This window comes from Felis catus, chromosome B4 (genome assembly GCF_018350175.1).
Source record: "Felis catus isolate Fca126 chromosome B4, F.catus_Fca126_mat1.0, whole genome shotgun sequence".
NCBI classification, from domain to species: domain Eukaryota; kingdom Metazoa; phylum Chordata; class Mammalia; order Carnivora; family Felidae; genus Felis; species Felis catus.
This window is the reverse complement of record NC_058374.1, coordinates 101,385,711-101,408,905: the sequence shown is the minus strand read 5'-3', so window position 1 is coordinate 101,408,905 and position 23,195 is coordinate 101,385,711. Positions and strand designations below refer to the sequence as shown.

The 23,195-nt window shown below is 36.6% G+C and overlaps 1 protein-coding gene across 8 annotated transcripts in view; it reads right to left on the bottom strand.

Annotated features, from left to right (window-relative positions):
* NAV3 (neuron navigator 3) overlaps nt 1-23,195 on the bottom strand; it is an 829,170-nt gene that overhangs the window by 190,163 nt on the left and 615,812 nt on the right. For 7 of the 8 annotated variants that reach the window (XM_011284133.4, XM_019835257.3, XM_019835259.3 and 4 more), the window contains 3 exons: nt 18,744-18,812; nt 15,397-15,536; nt 4,415-5,441 (listed from right to left, as the gene is read on the bottom strand). In XM_011284133.4, coding sequence (XP_011282435.2) covers nt 4,415-5,441; nt 15,397-15,536; nt 18,744-18,812 — 1,236 coding nt within the window. The remainder of the gene's footprint in view (nt 1-4,414; nt 5,442-15,396; nt 15,537-18,743; nt 18,813-23,195) is intronic. The other variant, XM_045062101.1, reaches the window with a different exon arrangement.

Sequence of the window (23,195 nt, the reverse complement as noted above, 5' to 3'; positions counted from 1 at the left end):
GCTCATTCCAACAGGTGCCCTCCTCAATGCCCATCACGCAATTTCCCCTCTCCCCCACCCCCCATCAACCCTCAGTTTGTTCTCAATATTTAAGAGTTTCTTATGGTTTGACTCCTTCCCTCACTGGAACTCAAAGTCTTTTAAAAAAAATCTTTGTAGTTCTTAATACATAGTATTTGCAAAATGAATGATGAGTACATAAATGAAAACATATTTGGTGTTTTCCCTTTACCTAAACAATGGCAACCTGTCATTCTACCACTTATTATTTTTCGTTACATTTATTTATTTTTTGAGAGAGAGAGAAAGAGAGAGAGCAAGGGAGGGGCAGAGAGAGGGGAGACAGAAGATCTGAAGTGGGCTCTGTGCTGACAGCAGAGAGCCTGATGCAGGGCTTGAACTCACTCACCGTGAGATCATGACCTGAGCCAAAGTTGGAGGTTTAACCGACTGAGCCACCCAAGCACCCATATTTCTTTTCTCTTCTTTTCTTTTCTTTTCTCTTCTTTTCTTTTCTTTTTTTTTTTTTCTTTCTTTCTTTCTTTCTTTCTTTCTTTCTTTCTTTCTTTCTTTCTTTCTTTCTTTCTTTCTTTCTTTTTATATATATAGAGAGAGAGAGCACATGAGCAGTAGAGGGAGAGAGAGAATCTTAAGCAAAGTCCACACCCAGCACAAAGCCTGATGTGGGAATCGATGTCACAACCCTGAGATGTCACAACCCAAAATTAGGAGTGGGATGCTTAACTGACTGAGCTACCCAGGCGCCTCATCATTCTACCAAATCTTAAATATCTCTGGTAGCCGGCTTAATACAATGGCAGTCTATTCCATTCAAATAGGTTTAAATATTGGGAACTTTTATTTTAAATTAAAACATTCTTTCTTAAAATTTTCCACTTTTGATTTCAGCTATATCCACTCATTAAATGGATAAAGATACACTAACTTAAAAACTACTTTTATCACACTATAGAGATAAATGAGTCAAAAAACTTAATTTAGAACATGCTTGCATTGTATAGGAAGTAGGACTAATATGAAATCCATTAACTTCCAGAACTCAACATTATATTTATAGAACTCTGACATTCAATTTGTAACAGAGTATTATGAAGCATATATTAGAGTTCCAGAAGTAATAATTAATAGCCTAGCATGACCTAGAATCAGGGTGAAGAAAGGAGAAAAACATCACCCTCAGCCATAAATCTTCCCATTTTATAGAAGTTATTAAATTATCTTTAAATATCAAAACTATATACAGTACACACACACACACACACACACACACAACTTGAAAGCAATTTGGCACTTCCTATCATAAATGGGTTCTGATTAAGAATTCTGCAATCTATGACAGACATTTTTCTGGCCAGAATCTTTCTTTTTTTTTTTAATGTTTATTTATTTTTGAGACAGAGACAGAGCATGAACGAGGGATGTCAGAGAGAAAGGGAGACACAGAATTTGAAGCAGGCTCCAGGCTCTGAGCTGTCAGCACAGAGCCCGACGCGGGGCTCGAACTCACAGACTGTGAGATCGTGACCTGAGCCGAAGTCGGCCGCTTAACCGACTGAGCCACCCAGGCGCCCCTGGCCAGAATCTTTCTAATAACTATTTCTTGCAGGAAGAACTGGTGAACAAAGAAGGGGATACTATAGGTCCAAGCACATTTGAGTTCAAAGGCAAACCCCTACCAGCCCTGTGACTTTAAATGGCAATTACTATTCTGATTTGAAATCTCTGATTCTTCATCTTTGTGAAATGGAGATAACATTTTTCCTCATTTGTTGATGATAAAGTTTAAATGAGAAAATGAACATAAATCCTGTGAAATACAGACTTGTACTAAGTACTCAAGAACATTATAAAATAGTCAGTTATGCCTGTTATCAAATAATTGGCAATCCAGAAAAGTCTGTCAGGCATTTTGCAGGAAGAATTCTTACATGGGGTTGGAACAACAGAGTCAAAAGTAAATCAAGGGTTACTTAATCCAAACAACATGATTCTGTAATATAAATATCTTTCACTGACAGTTAAAAAGCTTAAATATTGATTAATCTACCTTGAGGGGATTTACATTATCATTTACAAAATTATTCTGAATTTATAAGAGACTTCCAGCAACTATTGCCTCATATGCAGACTATGACGTGAAATTTTCTAATCAGACGGTTTTATTTTCAACTACCTTATATTATTCATAATAATACCACTAATTGGTGATGTTTATAAGCCATTTACTCTGAATCTGGATCAGTGCTAAAATCTTTACATGAGGTTGCCTTATTTCATCTTTAAAACACCCCGAGTGGACATTCTTACCCACCATACTTCACAGGATTATACACTGAAATTTGGGGAAGACTGTTCACTATGTGGCGGGAACTATCCTAAGCCTTGTATAAATATCAACTCATTTCATCTTCAAAATAGCCTTAGGAGGCAGCTTCTCTTATTATCAGCCCCATTTTACAGATTAGGAAATCAAGGCTCGGAGTCTTTAAATACATTACCCAATGTCACATGGCTAACAAAGGACATTGTCAAGATTTCAACCCAGCCAACTTGGCTCCTGGGATCATCTACTCACCAACACAAGATGTTGTTTCTGAACAGTGGTAGAACAGGCAGAATTCACAGCCCATAGTCTTAGCTACTTGGCTGTATTACCTCAGTTTTATCATCTCCATTTTAAAAGGGGCAAACAGAAACTAAGAGGTAGGAGAATGTGGCAAGGTCACCCAACTGATCCATACTTAAACCCCCAGGCTGTGCTGCTTCCTCTTTTTAATAGTGAGAGTTGCATTTTTCAAATGGAAACCACCAAATTTGTGTCCACTGGACACTTTATGATAAACAAACAAAAAAAAACCCCAAAAAAGCCTGTTGCCACTTCTAAAAACATGCTTGCTAACCTGGCAGGCACAATCTTTCTGCTTAGATTTACGCCTTCCTGTGAAATTCATTTGTGGTGATTTGAGATGACTGATGCTTCTACAGAATACATTTGAGATGCACATGTGTGCTGAGTGTGACATACTTAACACTTGATAATTTTTCTCACATATGTGAAATGTGGATTATGATTTTGACATCTTCAATTCTCATTTGTCACCCAGGGACTCTGGAGTTAGAGCTGAGTCCCATCTGATCCAAATACAAAGGTTTTAAATGAATTACTGCTCCTAAAGGCAGAAAAGCAGACTTGAAAAAGAAGCTGAGATATAGTAATTTTAAATTTGCTTCGCCGAGTATATAAAGCACCAGAAAAGCACTCAGGTTTTTCACTGAAGGAAAACAAACCCTCATGATTACTTTCTTTACATAAAAAAAAAACCCATACATTTAATAAATTTAATGCATTATTAAGCTATATAATATTGACCCTGACTTAATTAAAGCAGGTACTGCCTCCTATTCAGAAAACGTCTTTCCTGTTATTGAACTACCAGCTTGCCAAAAGGGCAGACGTTATCCCTCCCTAAGCATCTCCTGGCAGAAAAGACCATGAATAAAAATGGAGGCAAAGCAGTGACTGACATATTTCTAATTGATTAAGACAACCCACACAATAGGCAAAACATGCCATTTTTATAACTGAATAGAATAAATATTTTAAGATATAGCACATGTTGGCATATTTTAATACACATAAGTACAATGCAAGAACAAATTAATAAAGCACGAATATAATAATTATATAGATTATTATGTGTGCCTAGAAACTAACGCCTAGCCAGAGAAAAGTAATATAAATTGTATGCTGGGAAACCAATACGTTATAAACAATATTCAACAAACACTTACAATGTTCCAGAATATATAGCAAACATAGGAATTTTCCCTATTCCTCTTCTCCGCGCTTTAAGGTAGATACTATTATTCCTATTTGACGGTTGAAGAAAATGAGACGAAGAGTCGTAAAGTCACAAAGCTGGTGCGGGCCAGAGCAGGACACTAAAGCCACGTGTGTCTGACTCTAGTGTCTGCCCCGTTAGGCATTTGGGTGTACTTGCTCCCAAGGGTGAAAAGAAAACTATCTGTAAACGTTATAAAACTGAGAATTGTTTTAAAAGACCGATAATAAAAATGGTAATAGACACAGGGAAAAGTCATGGCATCTGAGTTTCATTTCACCTTTGAGAACAAGTAAGTTAACTTCCTAAAGCCTCAAGTTCTTGAAAAGAGGAGACAAGAGGGCAGAAGAAGGGAAGAGGAAGCGGAATAGGACTAGAGAATACGGGTTACGTTTTTCTTAAAAGATGAAATTCGAGGCCTTTATCTTCAGGATGAAACATTGTTCCAAAGTGACCACCGCAAAACACAATGCTAGTAACCGTGTTTCTTACACTGTGAGCATGAAGGCCTGCAGGAGATGACAGCTGTGGACCAACAGGGGCCACCTTACCTGTAAATGAATGGAGCCACCGTGGCAGTGTTGGGGTGGCTGTGTTGCTGCTGCTGAGGCAGGTGGACGGCACCGTTCCCCGCAGTCTGCCCACTGCCTTGTGCCCCTAGCACGGCACAGGAACCGGCATGAGAAGCTTGGCCGGCTTCCCTTCCTTCCAAAGGAGCAGGGCAATTGGATGTGCTTGCTTTTTCAGTGGTAACGGGCTTAGGTAAGGACTGGGAAGGGCTTCCCTTGGTAGTCCTGAATTTTTCTGACTCTTTGCTCACTGCACTGCCAGATGAAATGGTTTGCTTTGCTGTTGGCACCTTCGAGCCCGGTTTGGGAATGCCGCTGGAAGAGGGGATTAAGCTTTCTTTCTTGGCTGCTGTCGTCTTGCTACCCTTTGGGATCAAGCTTGCGATTTTAGAGGTCTTTTTTGGAGCCGTCTCTGTCACCTGATCCTTCTCGTCCTTGACTGGTTTTTCAGTGCAAACTTTATTTTTGTCCCTGTTCTTTTCCTCTTTTTCCTTTGGCTGTAGCAAAGACTTTTTATTGCTGAGGTTTTTGCTTCCAGCTTTTGGAGGAGCTAATTTAGGTGACACTTTGGGGCTGCTGTTGGTTGAGCCACCACTATTCAGACCACTGCTAAAACCTTCCATTTCACCAGATTCAGAAAAGGCATCGTCATCCTTCCCGCCATCACTGGGTCCTGAACTGGGAGACTGTGGGGGCCGTAAAGCAGTCCGGGCATTGACCAGCTTGAATTTTTCAAGCATGGATTTCTGTCCCGAGGGAGCTGTTTTGGCCCCTTCTGACCCAGGCGGCTTCAGTCTGTCTGCAGAGGGTGTGGGAGAGGTGGCTGGGCTTGGCTGCTTCACGGTCAGCATGGTGGAGGTGGCGCTGTGCTTGACATTCATGGACTTGCTGCGCCAGGGTTTGCTGGCACTTGGGGAAGGGATGGCGGAGGCAGGCGGCTGCCCAGCAGTGCCAGGGAGCTGTGTGTTTCCATTTACACCTGAAGACGGTTGAGGTCCTTTGGAGGAATCTGGACGTGAAGAAAAAAATGATCAAGAAAAGGCTGATGACTTTTGATCGTTTATTTCACACCACAGAGTACTGCTAACGACAGACACAGGAAAGGATCTCTCCTGTAAGCAGAAAAGAGACATGCTATGGGGCATCGATCACTCTTGTGCTATGGTTGTCTTTGTACCACGTATCACAGATTCAGGATCTGAGAGCCACTGGTTTTAGAAAACAATTATTTTCCCTTCTAAATTTTTCCTAACCCAAAGGAACTTCGCTAGTCATACACATCCAAAGAGAAAACACTATCTTTCCCTTAAGCAGTTCTTTGTATTTCTCCCAACTATTGCTGTAGTTCATAGCAGTAAATTGATATTCCACTAGCTTTTTGTCAGCTGATTAAATGTGCTTATGAATCATGATTTAGCTCTCAGTATTGTTTGTTTTAATCGGAATTAAAAAAAAGCATGTAATCTATGCTTATATGGGTCAGATAATGTACTGTTACATATATAGACACACACATTATATATAACATATATAAATATACATCATATGTAACATAAAATATATGTTATATATTACATATATTACATATCACACATATTACATATAATTTTAATATATACTTAGATATATTACATAGAATATATATTACATAAAACATGTTATATATGCAACATAAATTACATATATACTATATAACAACCCCATAAGGTATGTATTGATATTATTCCTGTTTCACAAATAAAAAACTCGTAACTTGTTCAAAGTCACTCATCCTGGATTTGAACACAATTCAGAGCTGGTGCCCTTAACTAACATACCTCCTGAAGTGATGTGAACAAACTCTAAAGACTACTAAAAAATCAAGCTATTTGGGGGGGGGGGCTATGAAAAAAAGTACTTTATAATGCATGTGTTTACTCACTTTACTTACTTTCCACTCAGAAATCCCATTATGATATGAACTGTTATATGACTGTTTTAACACTGATTAATGCCTGATAAAAAGTCTCATTTTTAAGGATGAAAACTAAATCAAAAAAGAGATTTTATAACAGGGCATAGAATAGAAAGAACTGAGCTTGGAGTTTAAAGACCTCAGTATAAATGTATTTAACATTGAGGAACAGTATAATTCTGGTCATTTACTCTAAATTTCATCTACCATAAATGCCTCCTTCTTTCATCTTTTTTTTTTGAGACATGAAATGATCAATGATTAAATTAGATATTTATGTAACAGAGGCACCATTTAGCACTGTTAACACACTAGACATTGACAAATAAATGCAGAGCTGTTTTTGATGAAATGTCCAAAGGAAATATTTTATAAATAATATCCTTTTCCTAATATTCAAGAATTAGAGCCCATTCAATTTCATCAAATATTTACAACTATAAAACTACAATACTTTCATTTTAAATGTGTTCTTCAAAATGCAGGGAAAATAATATGTAATCAAGCCCATTTGTACCAAAAACTACTTTTAACCGTTTTTCAGAAAAGGAAACTAATATAAAAAAGAGAAAATAAAGAAATTAGAGACACAAAAATAGGTTAAATTATTAGTTAAGTATTTGTGTGAGTTAAGCTTTTTAAAAATAAGTGTGCCTAAAATGATGTAATAGATTTGTGAAATTTATATTAACAAGAATGGACAAATGCATTTTATAGTTCATATTCACTTTTTATTCCAAATTTTCATTTAAATTAAAGTGAACATACAGTGTAATATTAGTTTCAGATGTAAGATGTAGCGATTCATCACTTATACAAAACACCCACTGCTCATCACAAGTGCCCTCTTTAATATTTCTTTTAAAAATTGGTATACCAACATTAATTCCAACTCTCATTACCTTTCTACATTTCCATATTTCAACTGGCAAAAGTTACTGTAAGATTGTACATGTATACTTTATGTTAAAATGTAAGAGTCTACTGGAAAGTCAAAATGCTTACATGGCATATTTAAATTGTACAGCCTATGATGATAAATTGATGTTTTTCAATATTCAGGTAACATCTGTAATTGTGTCCATTTCTAGAATATCTGTAGAAATCCATTAGGTTTGTATATAAACACTAAGGTATTCTGAAAAACAGTAGGGGTATCGACTAATTCAGGACAAACAAATCTAACAAGCTTCAAAATAACCAGTCTCAAATACATTCACTCTCTGTTAATGGATTTCAATCTTTTACTTCAATCTCTTTTAAGTACAGGTAGTTCCAAATTTATTTCGCTCACATGTTAAGATCCCTTTCAGAGACTGACAACATGTCACCAAAATTTGAATCTACATGCAGGTAGAAATGCCTACCAAATATTTCTTCAGAATAATTTCTATTTAGTGGTCAGGTCTCAACTTTGACCTCACTTCCTCTGGAAAAAAACAAAACAAAACAAAACAAAACACGAAAACATTATCCCCACCCCCATTTCTGATCATCCTAGCATCAAGTCTCGGTCGGGTGGCTCCTTTACATTTTTCCATAGCTTATTATTTCCTCCCTTATGATCATTATTACTCGAGTGTAATTGCCTGTTTCCTATACTGCACTTTGCGTTCCATTAAAGCAAAGACCAAGTCTGTTATTATGCATAGAATGTCTAACACCCTAAGTGTTTCCCATAGAGGTTCTCAAACTTTAATGGGAACAGAAGTTATCTGGGGATCCTATTGAGCACACAACACATTGTGATTCTGCAGATCTGCTACGGGCCCTGAGATTCTGCATTTCTAATAAGCTCCAGATGCTCCTGCTGCTGCTGCTGCGTCACAAACCATGTTTCGAGTAACAAAGGTTGAACAGACTCGGAAATCCTGGCAGTTGCTGACATTATCAGTTTTCAAGAATTTTTCTTATGCCAGTACCCAATTTGGTTGAATTTGTCACATGGTCCATAGATGTGCAGTATTAATATTCTTTGCCTTCTGAACTTTCAGAGTTCGGCCAGTTCGATATTTGTGGGATGCTTGGCAATGTGTGGCTAGGGATATGGCAAACAAAAGAAGCCTGTCAGGTTCTCCTGATGGCCATACATATAGTGTGTATCCTCTTTGTATTTGCAACTCGATTAAGAAGTCGGGAGACTCCTGTCCCTGCGTGCCTGGGAGCTTTGGTGGGAATGAGAAGAAAAGGTAGGAAAGAATCCACCAGGATGTTTAAGTGTTCTGCCATTAGCTAGATAGACTGCTATAGCAGTTCAAGTACAGAAGAGGAATTTCAACATCACCACTCTCAAAAATGAGACAGGAGGGACTCCAAATTATGACATCCACATCCAAACCATGGTCACCATCACTGCAACAGCTGTAAAACTGTTCTCAGATGAGTACACACATATAAGACACTTCTCTAAGCTCCACTCTAAATCTGTCCCCAGCCTCTCTCTATAGAGCAGCAGTGAGGTGCTTTGGGTCTCATTAAGAGGGCAAATCATAGGTTGCTGTGCATCAGGAAGGCACTGGAATAATAAGAGTCTCCCCAGACTCCTCACAATAAAGGTTGCACAACAGCAGCCACTGAAATGGGAGGGTCTGTAGCTCCGAGAGCGCCACGAATTCTAGTCTCTGTGCAATTTCCATGTTCAATATTAAATAGCCTGGTCTCACGGATATATTTCTGAGTGTTGATAACTCAGCTTCTGACTATGAACGGGTTGTTATCTGGGTATGAGGAAAGGAACAGCTACCCAATGCACATATTTAAGGGCATTCTTGCAATGGATCTGTCTTGAATCTGCAGGACCTATGTCTACAGCTCTGGCTTCTTGTCTCTAACCTCTAAAGAGACATTTGCTCCCACTTGCTCTCCTTTCTCTCCTCCCCTTCCTCCGCCTCCACCTCCACCATCATCAACCCCACTACAACCAAATAATATTACTTATCAACTGCTTACTTTTTCCAAGTACTCTGATACTTGCTATCACGTTTAAAGCTCTTCATATGTAGGATCTCACTTACACCCATAATAACCTGTAATATACTTATGATTTCTCATGTTATAAATGGGAAAACTGAAACTTAAAAAGAGAAAGTAACTTGTTCCAATTCACACATATAGTAAAGCTCAGAAAAGAGAGAGGCAAAATTAGAGCTCAGGTTTTTCTGACTCCAAATTTTGGAGGCTCTTCACTCTCTTTCTTTTCCCATATGTTCACTGCACGCCCAGAAATTCTGCTGGTGTGGCTCTCTAGAAAGCCACGTTTGCCACAATAGTGAAGCTAATTGGGTACCTCCTTGAAGCATGGCGTCTTTCTTTCTCAAGAAGCAGAATACAAATGGGGAGAACAGTATAGGAGACACTCTCTACTTGGTACATTATATACTAACTCCTTGGGCACTCTACTTGAACCACCCGGCTGAGTTGACATAAGAATAGTATTTAATTCATGCTCAGAAAACACGTACATTGACAGAGTTAATTTTTAGTCATCTCATCTTAAAAAAAAATAACATTGATGACCTGGAAAAAAGTGCCAATCTAGTTCTAAAATTAATACATGTTGATAAATGTGGCAGTCACAGAGGCATATGGCTAAGTTTAGATAAGACATTTCTCTGTGGAACTTCAGCTAGCTTTAGAGTTTAGCCCCATGTTGCCTGCTGTTACCCTGAGAGAGGTGACAGGGACGGTCCTCAAGCTATTTACCTCTTCTTCCTCCCTGAAGAGTATGTTGCTTAGATGGAAGCAAACTAGCTTTCAACTTACAAAGTAACACCAAAATAACCAAAATGATGACAATAGCACCATTCGTTGGAAAGTATTCGCTGAGTAGCAGACATTGTACTCCTTGATACACAGGATCCCTGCTAAATACTGGGCAACATTAACATCACAGGTCATTGGGAAAGGAAGAAAATGATTTATTGATGTGACCCTGGCAATTAATTAATTTAGACTCGCATTTCACAATAACATATCAAAACACATTTGAACATTTTAAAAAGTAAAAAGAAAAAAAATGCAGAATTCAAATCCAAATATGTCTTGTTACCAACTGGCCCCTTATTCACCTCACCACACTATCTTCCATAAACAATTGCCTGTGCCATGCACAGGCAATCATCAATGCAATTGATGCATTGATTGCACAGGCAATGCAATCATCAACTTTATGATGACTTAACAGAAACATGGAATGGTATTACCGGAACCCTAGAGGTGCTATCCATTCTGCACATGCTCATATCGTACCACTTGCAATGTTACAGTGCCACTTTGTGGAGCATTGTGAAATTTAGGGAAACTTCTATTCGCCAGCCACTTTTTTTTAAGTATGCAATTTATGTACTGGCATGAATAACACGTGTACACCTCAATATGGGAGCATTTATACATAAGGAAAAAACATATATTCTCAAGTCTATTGATTCACATCATCTAATACACATACTGAATTATGTTACCTCATGAAAAATCCCTGAGATTAACCTGCAATTTTCATTTAACATTATATTTTAGGCTTCTATAAGTATCAAGGAAATAAAGCAAAAAGTCATGGTGGAACACATAAATAAATCACTAGTAAAGCAATGTAATAAGTAAAAGATAATTGCATTATCTTGAAAAGAAAATACAACAGTTTAGTTCTTTAATGCTATAGTAATTCAGAGCATTTAAAAAAAAAAAAAAAAGGAAAAAGTACTTAAGAACCAGATAGTTATGTTTTAGCAGTCAACATTCCATGACTGATGCAACATTCACATTAAGCTTTACAAAAGCTCATTACTTTTCAAAAGTTCATTTCCAATGCTGTCAAATTCTCTGTATCAGTCCTTTTAAATCTATGTTGAGTGTAAATGAAAGTGAACACGTCCACCACAGAAGACACTTCATTAGGATCCAGGAAAACAGAAAGGACATCTCCTTAGTAGATATACAGGTACAACGTAAGAATCACTTGGGAGAAACAATGAAAAGATGGCAAAATGCCCTCTGGTACTATGGCATGTTTCTTAGCAACACAGAAAAACAATTCTCTGCTAACAAACTGTCAGGCAGTAATTGTTTACAGATCATAATTCAGAAACTGAATTCCAAATGAAGCTACGGATATTTACGTTCCTAATAATATTAAACTGTGTCACCTTTTGCAGATTTAATACCCAGATTTTATACAACAAGAATGATTTCTTAAGATAGTTTGCTTCAAGCATATAGAGTGTGTATCTAAATGAACCAGGGCATCATCTTCACAAGATCACAAGACGGGTATTTAATTTCTTTTACAGCATAGATCTGTGTGTAGTGTATGGGCAAAGTGATAAATGCTGGGGTCGGAACGTATTATTTGATGTCCGTATCTGAATGGCAGGTCGCCAAGAGAAGAAATTTGGACTCTCGGAAGAAATGCTTCTCTACAAACAGAGCTATCTTCATTTTCCCACTCGTTCTGAAAAATTTGTTCCCACTTTCAATTTCAACAGAGGGTGACATGGCATTGCCCCCAGCTGTGACAACGTTTCTCTCCTGCCTTCTCTGCAAGCAAGCATCTATGGCCATGCTCACGGACATTTAATTCATTTGCTAAAATGGTGAAATGAGCACCCTCTTTTTTGAATTGTTTTATTATTAAAATTATGTTAGATATCTCTTTGGAAGTTGGTGACTCTCTACTGATTTCCTTTCATTAGATAAGTCACACAGTTTGCAAGTAAGTTAGTTTTACAGTGCCATACATGTGAAAAGCTGTGCTTTCACAGTATGTTTTTTTAATAGAGAAATGAACCTGTTTTCACTGTCAATAAATCTTTATTATCGATTACCAATTCTAGAGATTCTTCAAGTGTTCATGTAACTCATCACCCAAGACTTATTAAAGAAAGTAGAAAGTATACTTCCTCTTAGAAGCATTTCAGGGAGCATGTTGTGGATAATGTGGATAATACCTCAAGTAAAATGTATTAATTTATTAAACTTAAATATTACAACTTAATAACTAAGAAAGGAAGAGCAATTAATTAGAATACTCAAGTTAGTATTTTCTGAATTCTGTCCTTATAACACTATAACCTTTGAAAAATCTTATTTAGTGTTCCCCTTACTTGATCATATTTAGGATATGTATGCAAACTAGTCTGTGATACAGATAAGCTTGTCAGCAGAAGGAATCTTACATTTTTATATAAATTACACTACCACTGTAAATATCCATGACAAAAGGGTAAATAAAACATTCTTACCCCAAAAATATACCACTCTAATAGTCTGAAGAGTAAAGTATAAATGGTTTCATTTGTGATGTTTGTTATTGTTTTGTTTGCTCTTATAACTTAAGATAATATTTTAGAAATATAAAATAGAATGACAATGATTAATTTTGAAACACCGAGGGGTGCTTGGCTGGCTCAGTTGGTAGCGCGCATGATTTCTGATCTCAGTGTTGTGAGTTTGAGTCCCACCTTGGCTGTGATTACTTGAAATAGACGAATGAATGAATGAATGAATGAATGAATAAATAAATAAATAAATAAATAAAATCTTTTAATAGAAACATTGATATTGGATGTATTCATTAAGTTGTAACTCCGTGTTAATAGAAAATACTATGTAGCAATCATATGATGCAATTTATGTCATTTATGTCATTTTTGACAGTTTTCAGACATCTAATGCCTATATTGGGCATATTATAATATTTGTGAAGGTGTGATCACACACCTTAATGCTTTAGAACTTTTAGTTAGTTGGAATCAAAAGTAATGAAAACTCTGATATTTTGCTGCAGTTATGGATCTGATGGATCTGAGGAAATCTGCTTTACATTGTCAAAAACTTCATAATGTATGTCATCTGTCTCCACCTTGTGGTGGTTGTAAATATTGCTACATCCTAATTTTGCATTACTTCCTAGACATATGTAAGAGAGGTTGGTTGAATGGCTATGGAAAAATAGAAATGCTTGTCTACTTTTAGATTTTTACTTTTAGACACTAGAAATACAGAAAATAATTTCACATGACAGAAAACTTCAGATACACCATGATATCAAAATGTTAGCTCATCCAAAGCATTTCTAAATTTCTTTGCCAATGTTATTAGTCATTTCTTGCAAAAATTTCAGATAATTATATAATCTCATTGTTAAACTGGATATATGAAGAGTTCATTCAACATATCTCTATGTCTAAACAAACTTTCCCTTAGACTTTCATAGCACATTCAGGCTCTGTATGACACTTTCTAGGAAAGTCACAAAACAAAGAAGAAAATTGTTGTCTCCCTTTTCCTCAGGAAAAGTGTAAATCTTCAGTAATATTTCTCAGGTTCCTGAATCAGGAGCTTTCTTCTATACTTTAAAGAAATTCCTAACTTACAATTATACATTATTTTCTTCCTTTGTTCCATTTGATACAAGAACAGAGGGTATTGCAGGGATCCAAGGACATTGCTTTGCCTTCAGGGCTTTATGGTCTGTTTTAATTTTTTGTCTGTTTGTTTTTAAATATTTGTTTGTTTATTTTGAAAGAGAGCGGTGTGTGGGGGGGGACATGCATGAGCAGCGAAGGGGGAGCAAGAGGGAGGGAGTGTGAGAATCCCAAGCAAGCTACTTGTTGTCAGGGCAGAATCCCCACTTGGGGCTCCATATCACAAATCATGAGACCATGACCTGAACCGAAATCAAGAGTCAGAAACTTACGGACTGAGCCACCCAGGAGCCTCTGTTCCAATTTTGTTCTAATGGCTGGGAAATCTTCACAAAAAAATGTCCAATTGACAGATTATCTGTCAGTTCATGTCTAAGTTAGAGAAAGCTGTCTAATCAGATACTCTTACGAAACAATTTGATATGATCTAATCTGAGCGATAAAGTTCCTATCCGGCTGAGTTTGCCTGCTATTCTATTAACTAAGCATATTTTCCACTTATGGACTTCATGTTTTGCTGCATGGAAAGCTAAATACTGTAAAGAGAAGTTAAAATTGTATTGGTTTGCAAAAACTACCACAAAATCCACCCGAAGGCCTTAGTCCCTCACACAGTCACACTGCCTATAACGGTAGAGTTTCTTGATTCCCTCACGCTTTTGATATACATTGAACGTGCTCTCACTTGTGTCCATGCTCCACAGTGCAATGTATCAAGTCAGCACCCAGTTAAATGCACACTGCACAATACAGAGAATTGTGTATCATCTAGTGAGAATATAATTTGTCTTTAACACAGACTTCCACTATACCTCCTTTCTTCCTGATGATTTTGTGATTTGATATTTCCATTCTGCACTCTTCAAGAAAATAAAACAAACATGGATAATTTGTCTCTTTAGGGAAAACTAAGGTCACATTATTTCTGTGATAGATTAAATATCTATCCTAATTATGCCTCAATTTCTGATGCCCAAAAGACTTAAGGCATTTATGTTAACTGAAGCTAAATATTCAAATAAGTTTAATATAAATTTATCAATTTATGATAATTGTTCATAAAACATGAGAAGGCAAAAGAGGAGGAAATATTTTTGGGAGAAAGATTTTAGACTTGGGTATACGATTAACCACTTTAAATTTTTTGTAATGTGTCATTTATTTTTGAGGGAGAGAAAGGGACAGAGTATGAGCAGGGGAGGGACAGAGAGAGAGGGAGACACAGAACCTGAAGCAGGCTCCAGGCTCTGAGCTGTCAGCCCAGAGCCCGACGCAGGGGTCAAACCCACTCGAACTGCGAGATCATGACCTGAGCCAAAGTCGGATGCTTAACTGACTGCACCACCCAGGCACCCCTACAATTAAACACTTTAGAATGTATGAGTCTACTTCCTTAAAATGTTCTTTAGAATGAAAAGCCCTGAAGAAAGCTAGAATTCAGGAGGGGGCAGTTTGAAAACATGAAACTGTGCTGGTAAGAACTCCACTCCAAAAGCCATTAACACTGCTCAAATATTGGACTTAGTATGTAATTTACAAGGCTAATACCTTAGCCTTATGCCATAATGATGTAACCGGCAAACACTTACCTTTTTCATTTCCATTTGCATAATTTGGAGGCTTGTTTTTGTCAATGCTGTTAAAGCTCTGACTTCTCCTATTTAAATTAGAGGCTCCCTGGGCTTTACTGCTGCTGCCTGCAGCTGGCACCCTAGAGGGACCTGGAAGCCTGAAATAGTATAAGAAAAATTACATCATTATTGTATATTGCAAAAAGATAGGGGTAGGAGGTTCTGAGCAGGGAAGCCTTAATGGGAAAGGCACAATATAGGATGTTCTAAAATCTACTTAGCAGAAAATTGGTGGCTTAAGTGATAAATAGCTAAACACAAGGATTAAGAATCTTCAGAAAATCTTGTCTCACTTTTCAATAAATCTGCCCTCAAATGATATTAACCATGTAGAACAATTAGAAATAATGTAACCTTTAACTTAAAAAGTCATTCTTACCATACCCCTAATAATAATAATAATAATAATAATAATAATAATAATAATAATAAAATAAAACTTTGACTTAAAAGTACTATAACAATTACATGAAAAGCAAGGGAAATAACAACACAAATTTATTATGTTCTCAGGGTATTAATCACCTATTTGCAGTTATTATTGAGTTGTTCTTTTCAATGTATGGGGCATTTGTTTTTATCCTACATAGCTGTAGCCTAAGTCAACTTGATAATAACAAGAAAAATAAAGGTACTGAAAAAACTGCTAACAGCAAATGCTTATAGTATATCTAAGGTAGTAAACTACTCTTATTAAAACATGGTGCAGAGACAAGGTCATGAATTAATTTATATTTCATTGGTCTGCCTCAATTTTTTTTTTCTGTAACTGTTTTACCAAAAATAAGTACCAAGACTCTACTGGTTATCTTGCAAGTGTGGCAAACTGATCAGAGAGGTGATATAACAAGAAAGGATGAAGGTCTCAGAACAAGAAAATCTCTATGAGCAGAATGATAATGTAAAATACGCCTACAGTGACAGTAACTTTAGCTATTCTTTGTGTATGGAAGACAGACCACAAGGAAATACAGACAGACTGTCTTAAAATTAGGGTAAGTTTCACATTAGGGTGTGATTTAGAGTTATTTTACATGGACTAACACTAAATACCACTGTGGATAATTTATTTCACTGCTAAAGTAGTTTCCACAATAAAATTTCAAGTATCAATTATTTCATGCATTGTGCCTAAAACGTACAATCACTTTATTTTATTTTATACTATTAACATACTGTATGTATAATAAACAATCTGTATCAATTAAAACTAGTCATTAGGAACCAATGTTGGCATCCTAGGTCATATTTAAAAACATGATCTTAAAGGATGTCAGCATCTTTGCCAGCATTTGCTGCCATCATGTGAATGTCACTGTGTACTTCTCTGACATTTTCTATTTTAAAAGAAAAAAATCCAGAACTTGAAAATGAAGCACTGAAATTTTTACTGTTCTCTCATACTATATTTTTAAAATGAAAGTATAAAATAAAAATAACTGTTATATTGATGCACAATATATCACGATTTCAAGATAAGTTGTTACTATATTCGTATTTTAACTCACCTTTATAATTGATACATTACCTCCATAGATTATTAGGAAATCAAACTCTTAAATACTATAGGTACCTTTAAAAAATAGCAACAGGTATTGCAACATGGAATGAACATCAGGAAAACTCAAGTACCAGCTTAAAAACAGAAGTTCTGCTTTCTTGGAATACTTGGCAATTTCAAAATGTTGATTGCATTTTGGAGTTTAAATACATATGGCTAATAAATAGCTCCTTCGGCTGTTTTGCCAATTAGAAATTGCCTCACACATGAGATTGGAATCTTTTCGATGATTCCAGCATTAACTTTTGCTCAAATGGATCCACAGGGTATGTAAGGGACACCACAATTAACTACAGACACCAAGAATTTTGAGTACCAGTGACTGCACTCTGCAGAAAGAACTCAATTAATTAATTTGGCCAAATGTCCCAATCATAATAAATCTGAGAACTACTCCTGCAGACACAGCTACAGACTTAGAAAGTTCATTCCAAACTCACATGTATAAACACATTTTGTCACAAAACTTGCCCTGCTTGCAATGAAACTTGACCTGTTTCTAGAAAGCAATTAAAATACATTTTAATCTTTACCGTGACCCATGAAGCCAAATGATCTTCAGTTCTCAGAAGAACAAATTAAAACAAATTAAAAAATCCATTTGCTCTTCTCATTACCCTAATGTGACAGGCAGCCAGAGCTCCAGATCATTCATCAAAGTAATAAAAAGAGAAATAAGAATGAAGCCAAAAAAAGACAAGAGAGAGAGATATTCTATTAAATCAAAGTACTAAAGTATATTTTATATGCATGAGCCTTAGAAGTGGTAATAAAAAATGCTTATTGTACATGGCAGGTCACTGTTCTTTGCACATCTGAATTCATATCATTTTTCTTACTTTTAATTAAATATCCTTTACATTTTTCTCTCCAGAATCATTTAAATTACTATGAAAATGAACCTAACTTAGAAAACCAGGGCAAGAGGAAAAGAACATACCTCAAGTCAAGGCATCAGAAGCAGTCCTTGTGGTCAAACAGTGCATAGTATGTATGATACATTATCAGAGCAGTGATTAGGAAGCCACCCCTGAGATACTCCTCCAGTGAGAGAGGTGGCACATATAATCACATAATAACCAGGGGTGCAAAACACATTTGCTGTGGCTCCACTCAGCTGCACCATTGTGCCTTTGGTAACTTAACAGTTTTAAAAACACATCACTTTCAGCATCAGTTATAAAGCAGTATTTTCCATAATGCAGTCATTTACTATAACAGACTGTCTTTAAAATATGTATGTCATAAAGAAGCAACAATTTAAACTATTATAGATAAAAGAACAGTCCAGGTTAACCTGGTGACCTGGTGCTAACCTACCCACAAATACCTGCCAATATTCCTCAATTCTGCTTCAAAACATGCAGTAATTAATGCATGCCCATTTCAAAAAGCAATCACATTCTTGTGTGACTTCCAGATTCTGTAACCTGGAAAGAATGGGGCCTTCAAAGTCATGTTTTCCTGGACTTTCTCTAAGCCTAGAAGCTAGACTTCAGCCCAGTTATAACACTCTATGTAACAAAACCAAAACAGAAGAAGCCAAAACCCATTTAATGATCTAACACAGACAGGCTCATCCCTGAGAATGTGTATGCAAATCCAGTTGGAGGAATTCATCCCTCTAAACTTTTCATCCAGAAGTATGTGATTTATGAAAAAAATTTAGAATGATAGGACAAAATATCACTGGGCAGTTACTTTATTATCACTAACAAGCAATAAATTAGAGATATTAACTGACCTAGTAGGCTTTTTTTGACTGGTTGCAATTCCACTGTGATTAGATTGAGTTGCATATCTGGCTGCCAGACTGTATGAGGAGAAACAGAGAAATTGAATTAAAGAGATTCTTTGAACATGGAAAGAAAGCACAAAATTACAAGAAAACTAGGAGTTAATGAAATGCAATTGGAACATGTATAAGCATGTATAAAGAATAAATTAATTAGAAAATTATGATAATGCAACACATATACCATGAGCTTTGATTAATGAACACACTATGAAATAATGCCATGCACCCCTTGTCACGGTATCATCAATGACGTTAAAATTATGGCTGTGTGATATCGTTCATATTATCTTAAGTAGTAGTTCATTGCACAAAAAATTCAATGTTTGTAAATGACTATGAAAACTTCAGGAAAGCTAAAGTCTGACTTTACATGGTACAAAGATCTCCTTCTCAAAAAGGTTAAAATGAACAGAAAACATGTAAGAGTCATTATTTTCTTTAACAAGTTCTTCTAATTTGATGCTTTAACCAAAATGCTATCTTGAAAACCAAATGACTAAAACATCTGGTGTCTGACAAATGTAATGTATTGTATCTTGAATGCACCTAGAATGTTTTAAGGAAGTGAACAATACAAGATGTTTCTCTAAAGAGAGAGCTATGCAAAAGTCAAATGGATTAAACTAGAGTTAAATTCTTCAAAAACAAACTCGACAACTGTTAATGACAACTTCTGGGCATTCTTGAACTATAATTCTTAATATTTTTTTTAAAAAAAACTCTTCACTCCAAGACACAAAACAAAGCATTATTTAAACCGAGCTCTAAAGAGCAGTGAATACTTTGCAAACAAAATGAAATTTTGCACTTGAAGTTAAGCTAATTTTGGAATTACCTGAATGTTCCAAAAATTAGTGTTTCGCAGGCTATGGTCAGACCCAACTAGACCTAAAACATGTTCAGATACCCTGTAATGGTCATGCGTTGATGCCTGAGTGGAGAATCACTTTTCAGGTGAACTGTGAGGACCGTACATGATGTGCATGTAGTTTCCAAAGTCTCCAAGGAAACAGGAACAACATGGGGGTGTTAGAAACGGGGTAGAAGGGTCAAAAGAGCTCTGATGCAGTTCATCCAGTTGCTTTGCTGCCAAGCAACAGGGATTTTAGTCAAGGCAAGGATTTCTTATGGGGTTGACATGCTTCCTAAGTTAATTCTCCCTCCACTAGGGAGCAAGAAGACCTTTTAGACACTGCCTGGGTAGAAAAGGATAAAATCCGCAGAGCTAAGGAGCTTTTCATAGCACTTATTTTTCACATTTGACATGTGAATTATTATTATTTGCACATAATAACATCTGCATTCTAACTCCCCTGGACACTGAGACAACTGGCCCCATCTGCTGAAACTACCTCGGGTGACAATGACATCAGAGAATAATTTAAAAATAAAAACCAAAGTGTGTGAATGAAATGAGATATTAATTTAAAATCTAAATTTAAAATAAAAGCACCCAAAGTGAAGGAATATTTTTTGTGAGCTTCTCAGTCTACTTTGTGAATCTAAGAGAAAGAGACCTACCTCAAGGTTCACTACCATATCCTATCCTGTACTCTCCAAACTTGAACACACATATGAGTTGGAGAAATGACAATGAAACAATAAATCCTTCTTAAGGGAACCGAAGACACCTCATAGGGGTTTCTTCCATGATTTTAAAGAAGTACAATAATTTCTAGGAGGGAAGTGGGTAGGGGGAGAAAATCTAGAGAGGTCAACTGACTTGCTAAAATCAGTTTGGTTTTTATGGCCCATGTGTTTTCTAATTCATGATGAGATAATAATATTCTATGTTTGCCTAGATTTTTGCACCAAACCCTCATATTTTAATCCTTTGACCCTTGGCTTCTGTTCTGCTTCCCTTGCACTTGTGAAACTGTTATGTGAAGAACACGGAGTTTTCTTTAATTCTCACCATACTCTAACATCTTTGTATTTGGCCATATTGCTCACTCTGCCTTTTGGAATCTTTCTCTTTTATAGAGTGTAGCACCAGTGAGCTCACTTGATTTGCCCACCATCATTATTATCCATTTTCTCTTTCCTTCACTGGGTCCTTTTCCTTTATCAAGGTCATAAAGGCATGATTTTTCATATGCCCTCTCTCCTCACACACTTGTATGCATTCTTTCTCTTAGCAATTCATTTCTTAGCTAAGATTTTAAATAAAATCTATTATAAAATAGAATTAATGTATGCATTGCACCCCCAGCCCTCAACAATAACTGAGTAAAAGATGCCCGTTTCCATGATCTTCAAAGTCACCACATTAAACACCATTTTCCTTCTTTTATCCCCCAGGTCTTAATCAGATCCCTCCTCTAATTTCTTGATTTCTATTCACAAGATCATCATTTTCTTTAGTCCAATGGGCTTGAAACCTCAACAGTTGACTCTTCTCTTTTTCTTTGTAATTATTGCAGATATGCATTCAATAGGCTGTCACGCTGATTCAGCCTCTATAAGTCCATTTGCATGTATGTTCTCTTTCAATTTCCTTGTTTACTGCACTAACTCAAACCCCCAGTACTTCCCACAATGCCTTCGGCTCCTTATTCTCTCCACGGTGCTTGTAATACCATATCCCAAGTTTCAGATGTACAAACAGTCTAGTAATAGAACAGGTGAGGAGGTACAGCTAATGCAATTTATTGGTAAAACAAACACAAGGGACATGTAGACACAGCTCTGAGGCAAGATGCAGTAGATAAATACAGTCAGAACATCATTAAACTAGGAATTTTTAAAACATCTGGATTGAAGAGTATGTATTTTTTTCCTGGAAAGATTGTTCAATGAGACTTCTTCTAACTAGTGGATGATAAAAATATCAGAAACAGAAGCACAAAAGAAATATTTTGAGACTTATTGTGGGTTCCACTGAAAGAAGTATCTGCTCATCTAGCTGATAAAGTGAAATATCAAGGGAATGCTTTTTATTTCCCTAACATGGAAGACAAGAGGAAGAAACTAGAGGCGGTCAAATTAATTTTTAAAAAAATAATAAAACTCATCTGGTCTTCAACACACAGAAAGATCCAAACTACCAGACCTTTCTAATGTAACTTCAGCGCAAATGCCCATGTTGAACTATAATATCCACTTGTTATGAGGATAGAAAGCTTCTCAGAGTAAACAGATCCTCATTGTGACTTACCTATTTTTACTAACTGCTAGTACCTGACCACTCAAAGTGTTGTCCAAAGACCAACAAAACTGGCATCACCTGGGACTTTTTAAAAAATAATGACCCTCAGGTCTCATCTGCATTTTAACAGGATTCTCACGCATAATAAAATTGAAAAGGCTGTGCTCTACAGAATACTCACAAATGTGCAATCTTGCAAAAAAAAAAAACCCACAAAAAACAACAAAAAAACCCCACCTTCCATTCTGTAAAGCCAAACAGCATAATCTAAACATCTCAAGCCATGCCTCATCTCCTATCCTGCAACAGCTTTAGATACTATTGATAGCCTCCTTCTAGAAATCCTCACCTCACATAGCTTTCCTAAAGAAACAGCTACCTCTCCAGCTACTCCTCCTTCCCAAATGTAGATCGACTATCTCCACCCCCTAAATTTTGTACCATTATCATGAATATTTTCAAAATTGTAATCCTAGGCAACAGGCGATCTATTCTTCTATTCTTTTTACCTCAGGTGTACATTTTATACTCAAATCTCAACCCTAACCTCGAGGTCTCTTTCCTTTCCTAAATATCATCTTGACATCCCCTAGATATTATACCTGGATCTATCACCTCGATTTCTCCCAGATATTCCCAAAATGTTCATAACAATTCATTCTCCTTCTTTCATACCATCCTCCCTCTTTGTCATGTAACTTGACTGTCACCATTTTTTCTGTTGGACAGTATGGCATTGTCTCATCATTACCTACTACTTGCTTTCTCTGTCAGTCATCTCTCCCACAGAGCCTAATAACAGCTCTTCTTTGTTATCAGTCCATTTTTTATTTCCAGACAAATCAGATCATTCTTCTCATAATCAACAGAATGAACTTTCCCAAGACAGAATGAATGTCAACCCCTTTTCCTGAAGTTGCTATTGACTCCTCATTGCCCACAGGGTAAAATCCAAGCCCTGTGACTTGGTGTGCAGCGTTTCTTTCTGCTTTCTCAGATTCTTACGGCTTTGTCTCCTCTGCACATCTCTGCTCCGTTTTCTCCACTGTCACCGCACCTCTGCTCCGTATCTATAACCTCTTCTCCCACGGGCCCATGGTTTTCTTCATGAGGTTTCCTTCCTCTGAAAGACCAATCCTTCTCTTCCCTATATTACAAAACCTTACTGCTGCTTCAAAATCCTGCTCAAATGTCACCTTTTGTTGAAGCATCTCTCAAGTTTCCCAAAGTTAGTTTCGTGTTCCCATGGT